Source organism: Vicia villosa, linkage group LG5 (genome assembly GCF_029867415.1).
Source record: "Vicia villosa cultivar HV-30 ecotype Madison, WI linkage group LG5, Vvil1.0, whole genome shotgun sequence".
NCBI classification, from domain to species: Eukaryota; Viridiplantae; Streptophyta; class Magnoliopsida; order Fabales; family Fabaceae; genus Vicia; species Vicia villosa.
In genome coordinates, this window is record NC_081184.1 from 168,333,403 (window position 1) to 168,342,653 (window position 9,251).

Consider the following 9,251-nt stretch of genomic DNA (forward strand, 5'->3'; position numbering starts at 1 on the left):
ATAATATATCAACTTTATTACGTGGATTCACTGAATATATAAATGTGAAAAAAAGATAGAAAATTTAATGAAAAGAGGAAGAGATATTCTCAAATAATAATAATAATAACGGATATGTTGTGCATAAGATCATATTTGAAAAGGTCATATTTTCATCTATATAAGTATCGTCAAATTGAATAATAATACTTAAGAATTCACTAATATAGATGGCACGTTCAAACCAAATAACCCCCAAACCCACAAAGGGCAAAACTCACAGAAAGCAACAACAACAACAAATCGCACCAGCCAAGAAGATCAAAAGAGGGTGAGATATTCTCAAATAATAACAATAACGGATATGTTGTGTATAAGATCCAAACCGACTAACAGTCTTGTTTTGAAAAGGTCATATTTTCATCTATATAAGTATCGTCAAATTGAATAATAATACTTAAGAATTCACTAATATAGATGGCACGTTCAAACCAAATAACCCCCAAACCCACAAAGGGCAAAACTCAACAACAACAAATCGCACCAGCCAAGAAGATCAAGAAATCCACAAAGGGCAGAAAGCAACAACAACAAATCGCACCAGCCAAGAATGTGAAGGCTCGCAGAAATCAACAACAACAAATCGCACCAGCCAAGAATGTGAAGGGTCGCAGAAATCAACGGCATCTCGCATCAGCCAAGAAGGCAAAGGCTCCCATCGACCAACCAGGTTCCTCGTTTCTTCTATTTAATATAAAAATTAGGGTTTTATAAAAGGGTCTACAACCACCAAAAAATCGACAGATGCCTACTCTTTTCAACGCTTTTATATTAAAATACAAATTATTGTCGATGGCCACAATCATATTGGTACCGACTAAAACGACTGCATCTCTTTTTAAAAACTATAATAAAAACTCATGATGTTTGGATTTTTTATGGATTAAAATTTATCTACTGCATTTGTATTATTTATTTGTGTTACTAGAATCATATTGATTTGTATTATTTTTTATTTTGTAGATATGATCTCTGATTTGTCGGATTGTATTCTGATTCACATAATGTCTTTTTTATTTTGTAGATATGATTTCTGATTTGTCGGATTGTATTCTGATTCACATAATGTCTTTTTTGCATGCAAAAGAGGCTGTTCAAACTTGTATTTTGTCTAAAAGATGGATCAATGTTTGGAAGAAACTCCCCACTCTCGTATTCTATTATCCATCAGAGATTGATGGATTTTATCAACAATTTGTACCCAAGCTTTTGTCTCTTCGGGATGACCGGACCGATATTCATTCTCTCCAACTTTATCCTCTTTTTACCAAAAAGAGAAGCAACATATTAGTGTCCCAGATTGTAAAATATGTTTTTTCACACAATGTCCAACACTTATTATTGAAGATCACTTATTTTAAACCTAATTGTATTTCCTTTTCATGTCCTACATTAAAGTCACTTGAACTTACTAGTGCCCATTGTGATTCGGGTGTGGATAGTGTATTTCCAAATTCCCTTCATTTTCCAGCATTAGCCACCCTCTCTCTAACCCATTTTACTTTTGCTCCCAATGAAGATGGTTGTGCTAAGCCATTTTCCACATTTAACATGTTGAATACTTTGATCATTCATCAATGTAAGGTCTTGCATCAACGAAACCTATGCATCTCAAATACCAAACTTGAAAATTTAACCATAGCTATGTATGACAATATTTTTGATGGATTCCATTTCGATATAGAGTTATATGCTCCAAATCTTAGTACCTTTTCTTTTAAAGGTATTCACATTTCAAAAGTTTTTGGCACCAAGAGCTTTTTCCCTTCTATTAAACAGTTAAAAATTAATATTATGAAAAACTATTCAACCCTACTCAAATGGCTGGATACTTTTAGTATTATTGAATCATTGACGGTTGATACAGATACTCTTCAGGTATTTTGTAATATTTTAATTTACTTTTTATATTCTATTTATCAAAAAATAGAATTACAACTAACCCTAATTTGTTATTTGTTAGGTTCTTTTCAATTTTCCTGATTTATTCAAGGATAAGTCGCCTTCCCTAAGTAATTTAAAGTCACTCAAAATAGAAACATATCAGCTTTATGGCGTATCCAAATTTGATAGAGTGGTGAATTTCTTGCTTCAAAACTCACATTCAGCAAATGTTGAGTACATCATTGTAGGTACGTTTTATTTTTATATTGATTCTAGAGTAATTATTTAAGTGGATAAAATATATTTTTTTAGATAGTATATCAAATAATGGGTTTTAAAAATATTGTATGTATTAATATCAATAATTATTTTTGTGTGTTTATTTCCATAATACTTTATGATCATTTCATCAGTTATTAAAATACTAACAAAGTTATTCGAGAGTTGAATTTGGTGGAAACATTGAATTGTATAAAATATTTGAAAATATAATGTTTTTTTAAATATTATATATTTTAAAATAATTTAATTTTTACTTAAATAAGCCTTTTTTTTTGAAATAGTTAGTTGGTTTAGTGGTGATTGGCCTAAGATATGCTAGTTAGTTGGTTTAGTGGTGATTGGCCTAAGATATGCTAGGGAGAATCACGGATCGGGAGAGGGCTAGAACCACTTGATGTTGATTTCATTTTTATTTATTGCTATAACATTTTATTAAATTTTTGGTTAAATATTTTAGTAATATACGCTTTGTTAAATGTTATAATATTTTTATTGTATTTGAAAGAAATATAAGTTTTATTTGTCTAATCAGTTTTATTTGTATTTTCTTGTAGAAATATGGAGCAAAATGTAGATCCTTTGCTGAATTTATTTTAATACAAAATGAGATGTTCAAACTTTATTTAAAGTCACTCAAAATAGAAACATATCAGCTTTATGATCATTTCATCAGTTATTAAAATACTAACAAAGTTATTCGAGAGTTGAATTTGGTGGAAACATTGAATTGTATAAAATATTTGAAAATATAATGTTTTTTAAAATATTATATATTTTAAAATAATTTAATTTTTACTTAAATAAGCCATTTTTTTGAAATAGTTAGTTTGTTTAGTGGTGATTGGCCTAAGATATGCTAGGGAGAATCACGGTTTGATCCCTGCAACTGTGATCGGGAGAGGGCTAGAACTACTTGATGTCATAACTGACTCACGAACCGAACTAAACCGGTGGTAAAAAACAAAAAAAAAAACAAAAATTTATTTCAAAAACCAAAAACGATACAAGTAAGGCGATCAAATGATCCGGCCACCACAATAACACTAAGGCAACATAAGCCTAGCTATAAATGGTCTCAACTGGTTTTTCAACCAACATCTAAAAATCACATAATCCAATCACATAATCCATTTTATTAGTAGTTATATCAATATATATCAAATGTTGTTGATTTCATTTTTATTTATTGCTATAACATTTTATTAAATTTTTGGTTAAATATTTTAGTAATATACGTTTTGTTAAATGTTATAATATTTTTATTGTATTTGAAAGAAATATAAAATTTATTGGTCTAATCAGTTTTATTTGTATTTTCATGTAGAAATATGGAGCAAAATGTAGAGATGTTCAAACTTTTTTTTCTCAATGATGTTTTTTTTTCTTTCAACAAGTATAAGTTTCTGGAACACTTCATTTGGATTCTCTCTAATTTTATATATATATATATATATATATATATATATATATATATATATATATATATATATATATATATATATATAAGAGTTTAAATAACTTTAAATAAAGTGTGAGCCTTCATAATCTCGTATTCAAATAATTACTTAAGACATGATCACTTTAATTGAGTAAGAAATCGAAAGTAATGAATATAGTTGAGAAAGAAAGATTATTAATGAGAATCGCATCACATGACCAAAACTCTCCGAATTTGAGCTAAATTTATAACCAAGCACAATATTCATATAATTGAAAACACTAGAGTAAAAAATCATAATATTTATAACATATGTCTTGAAATAGCGATAAACAATAGACACAAGTTTATAATAAATGCTTTGACCGAATTTCTCTCCTTCGATATTAGGGTGCACTTTTGAGATTTAGTTGTTCAAGCAAACTTTGTATCTTCAATAGGTTTGTATATTATTGAAAAATATTTTTATGGGTTTTAAGATGTTGGCTTAATTACAATTATGTGATTTGGAACATTCTTGGCCAATTCTAACCTGCACCTGATGGTTCCTTTATGGGTTTTAAGATGTTGGCTTAATTACAATTATGTCATTTTTTTTAGTTTTGGTCCCCCTATCTTGAAATCTGTAAAGTTCTTATATTTAAGATTTATGTTGAACATGCCATCAATGTGAGTTCCATTTCATTAAAAATTATCTTCGGATTTGCAAGGGGTCAAAATCCTCAAAAAATTAAAATAAAGGGACTAAATTTTAGGATTTTAAAATAGGGGGATCAAAACTAAAAAAAAATTAATAATAAGGACCAACAAAACGCGGCGTCAACTTATACGACTTCAACGCCCGACCATACCTAAACATAAATAATATTTGTAAACGGGAAAAAAACTATTATTAATCTGAATATTTTATATACGAAAAATGATATTTATGATTAAAAAATTATTCAAAATGGAATACGAGAAAAAAAAAACTCTTATTGATCTAAATATTTTTATATACGAAAATTTAATATTGATCCAGATATTTTTGTAATCTATACCTAAACAAAAGTAATATTTGTATGCGGAAAAAAAAATATTATTGATCTAAATATTTTTATACACGAAAAATGATATTTATAATCCAAAAATAGTATACGGAAAAAAATCTATTATTGATCAAAATATTTTTATATATGAAAAAATTCTATTATTGATCTAAATATATTTTTTACCCTTCTATTTAAAGTAAATATTGAATTTTGTGGAAACATTGAATTGTATAAAATATTTGAAAATATAATGTTTTTTTAAATATTATATATTTTAAAATAATTTAATTTTTACTTTTATAAGCCATTTTTTTTTTTGAAATAGTTAGTTGGTTTAGTGGTGAGTGGCCTAAGATATGGTAGGGAGAATCACGGTTCGATCCCCGCAATTGTAATTGGGAGGGAGTTAAAACCACTTGATGCCATAACTGACTCACGAACCGAACTAAACAGGTGGTAAAAAACAAAAACAAAAAACAAAAATTTATTTCAAAAACCAAATACGATACAAGTAAGGTGATCAAATGATCCGGCCACCACAATAACACTATGGCAACATAAGCCTAGCTATAAATGGTCTCAACTGGTTTTTCAACCAACATCTAAAAATCACATAATCCATTTTTATTAGTAGTTATATCAACCAACATCTAAAAAATCACATAATCCATTTTTATTAGTAGTTATATCATATCAAATGTTGTTGATTTCATTTGTATTTATTGCTATAACATTTTATTAAATTTTTGGTTAAATATTTTAGTAATATACGTTTTGTTAAATGTTATAATATTTTTATTGTATTTGAAAGAAATATAAAGTTTATTTGTCTAATCAGTTTTATTTGTATTTTCTTGTAGAAATATGGAGCAAAATGTAGAGATGGTCCTTTGCTGAATTTATTTTAATACAAAATGAGATGTTCAAACTTTTTTTTCTCAATGATGTTTTTTTCTTTCAATAAGTATAAGTTTCTGGAACACTTCATTTGGATTCTCTCCAATTAAACCCTTATATATATATATATATATATATATATATATATATATATATATATATATATATATATATATATATATATATATATATATATATATATATATATATATAGTACTACATACAAGAAAAAGTAATAAAAAATGTAAGAAACTTATTGATTGAAAAACTCACACTCACTTTTATAAATTATATACATACTAGTCGTCTACCCGTGCGATGCAGGAATATGTTCTATTGAATGAACATTCATGACAAAAATTGCATAAAATTAATGTGCAACTTTAATAGATAAATTATATTTGTCACATTTTAAACTAAAAAATAAAAAGTGAAAGAAAAATAAACAATATAAAAATAAATAAAATAATATTTTACACTTTTTAAAAAATAATAATATTAACTTTATATTCATAGCCAAAGTTAACAATAATTTAATAATTTATGTTTTATTAAAAAATAATAATATATTTTCAACATAATTAATAGAATTAAAATTCAAAGAAAATCTCCCTTAATATATTTATGCTATTTAAATGTTTATATTTTTAAGTCAATTTGAAATAATTAAAAATAAAATATTATTAATGTAACGCAAAAAAATGTCATGCGTGTAGATAACTATACAACTAATAAATGCTAGATATGATATACAAGTCTCAATCTCAATATTTACCAAAAAAATTAGTGTATTGTTAGAATCGTTTGATACTCGGCTATTCTCAAATTCATATAATGGAACAACATCTACATCATTTCTTAAAATGACCCAATTTTCAATTGAACATTAATTCAGCACGATATAAAAAAATTACAACCTTGCAAGTTGCAACATGTAAAAACAAATTAAAAAATAGAGTAGATTGTACCAAAAATAAAAATAAAACAATTCATAAAGGTAAAAATAATGATGTTAGAAACTCTATTTTGCACAATGTTGAATTTAATAGGTGGTCTTTTAAATATGAGAGAGGAACAATTACCTTGATAGGAAGTGAAAGTAACTTGTAAAAGCAAAAAGAAAAGTATAGTAAAATATACCCAAAAAAAAAAAAAATAATCCATAGTTTATGAAGAAAGAAAAGGGCAAAAAGTAATGAAGATAAGTATAATATAATGAATGTAAGGATAGTGGAAATTGGTTTTGTGAAAGTGGAAAGTGGTTTCTAAAATAGTGGAGAAGTTATAATATTTTGATTTAGTTAATTAATTGGATATATGTATCATATTTAATTTTTGAAATATAAATTAATAACGTGTGGAATACTTAAATTTTAAATTTAAATTTAAATTAATTAATTAAGTTTTTATTAAAATTAATTAATTGTTTAATTAATTATTGTTTTTCTTAATAGTATTAATTAATTAATTAGTTTTATTTTTTGTGGGAGTTATTTAATATTAGTGGTAGAGGTGGTTGGTAAGTTATAATATTTTTATTATTTAATTAAAATTGTTATTTAATTTTTAAATTTTAATTAACTAACTAAGTTTTTATTAAAAATTAATTAATTAATATTTTTATTAGTATTAATTATTTTTAGTGATTTTTTGTGGGAGTTATTTAATATTAGTGGTGGAGGTGATTGGTAAGTTATAATATTTTTAGGATTAATGAATTTTTTGGTCGCAGATTTCGTTTTTAGTCACTCCAAAATTTTCCTTTAAGAAATTATCCCATCGAAATTTTTCTCTAAACTATTGGTCCATAACGTTAAATTTGGGAGAGATTAGCTACGACTTTAGCCACCGATTTGCTACGAAATTTGACGTTAGGGACCAATAGTTCAGAAGAAATTTTTTGAAGGGATGATTTCTTGAAGGAAAATTTTGGAGGGACTAAAACGAAATTTAAAATATTTAAAGGGGCGAAAAATTTCATTAATCCATATTTTTATTAATTAATTAGAATTATGTGTCATATTTAATTTTGTAAAATTAATAGTGTTAGGAATTCAAAATACCAATTTTAAGTTATAATATTTTTATTAATTAATTAGAATTATGTGTCATATTTAATTTTTTAAAATTAATAGTGTTAGGAATTCAAAATACCAATTTTAACCTTCAAAGTTTTGGAGAGAAAAATTAAGGAAGACATTCTAAGATTATTATTTAGTATGATATGATAAATAATTAAATTCTTGACCACAAAAATATGGTTTAATTAATAAATTATAATTTAATAGAATTAGTAGGGTTATGGAAGTGAAAGAAGTTGATTTTTTTGTTTGTAATAGAGTTAGTTATTATTATTATTATTATTATTATTATTATTATTATTATTATTATTACATTAAAAATTATTTAATGTGGGGTTAAATGGTTAAGAGAAGTATTTTATTTAAGTGGGGAAGTTATTAGTTTTTTAAAAATGAATTATAGCTATAGTTATTTATTTATTTAATAAAAATTAAATAAATATAAGAGTTAGTGGGTTAGTGGAAGAAAAGTAATTTTTATTAAATAATAAATTAAATTAAATTAAATTAAATTAAATTAAAATGAATATACATATTAAATAAATAGTAATAAATATTTTTGAGAAAAAATCCAAATAACCATGTTTAAAAAAAAATTTACACAAAAAACCAGGTTTTCAGGAAAATTACCTGTATGACCAGGTTTGGGAGGTGGTCTCCACGTAGGAGCCACCTCCCGTGGCGCCAACACCCAAAACCCCTTTCATATGTGCCACCTGGGGTGGCGCCATAGTGCAATTTGAATTATCAAGCCACCTTGGGTGGCGCATACATGTATTTTCTTTTTTTTTCCTTTTTTTTTTTTTCTTGTTTTAACATATTTATGTTATTTGGTTTTTGATTTTTCTTAAATTGTTTTAACATAATTAAAAAAAACTATTAAATAAATAATTAGACAGGTAGTGTTTAATGATATAAAAAGGGAAGAAACATTACAAATACGAGAAATACAGAAAAAACATTACAAATACGGGAAGTACGGGACAAACATTACAAATACGAAAAAAAAGAGAATATTTTTAAAACATGGATATTATGCTATTCATGACCCCTCGGACCATGACCCCTCTGACCGCCAGTTTCGCAATCTGGAATTGTTCGAATCCGGTTGGAAGGTTCTCGACGATCCACTTCTCCACGACCCCCCTATTCCTTGGTTGTTCTTGTTGTGTCTGGGTCGGTGGGCCTCAGATTAGCCCCTTCATGCGCTCGTTGGATATGTAGTCTTGGATCCTGCTGTCAAACAGTCGGGTCCCCATGCCCTCAAAGATTGGTCTTGGCAGTGGAGTTGCGTCATATGGTCGGTAAAACCCAGCGCTTGATTGGCCTTGGAAAAAAGGCATTGTTTGTTGGGGTGTGGTGTAGCCATATTGTTGGTGTTGTGATAGTTGGGGTGTGGAGTAACCATGTTGTTGGTATTGTGACGATTGAGTGATCATTTGCCCGTTTGGGTCGTATTCGTCATCTAGACCCATGTCGGGGCTGGGTTGCCTATTGGAGTTGGATGGGCCGGCGTCGTCGTGTTGTTGGGTGAAGCCCCATGATTGTTGTTGGATGGGTTGCCTAGTGGAGGTGGAGTGGCCGGCGTCGTAGTGTTGT

General features: G+C 27.1%; 1 protein-coding gene across 1 annotated transcript; it reads left to right on the forward strand.

Moving 5' to 3' along the window:
• Nucleotides 1-225: 225 nt before the first annotated feature.
• LOC131608158 (F-box/LRR-repeat protein At3g26922-like) lies at nucleotides 226-2,039 on the forward strand. Its single transcript, XM_058880087.1, has 2 exons — nucleotides 226-709; nucleotides 1,064-2,039. The coding sequence occupies exons 1-2, from the start codon at nucleotides 457-459 to the stop codon at nucleotides 2,020-2,022; spliced, it is 1,212 nt and encodes a 403-aa protein (XP_058736070.1). The 5' UTR covers nucleotides 226-456; the 3' UTR covers nucleotides 2,023-2,039.
• Nucleotides 2,040-9,251: the final 7,212 nt, after the last annotated feature.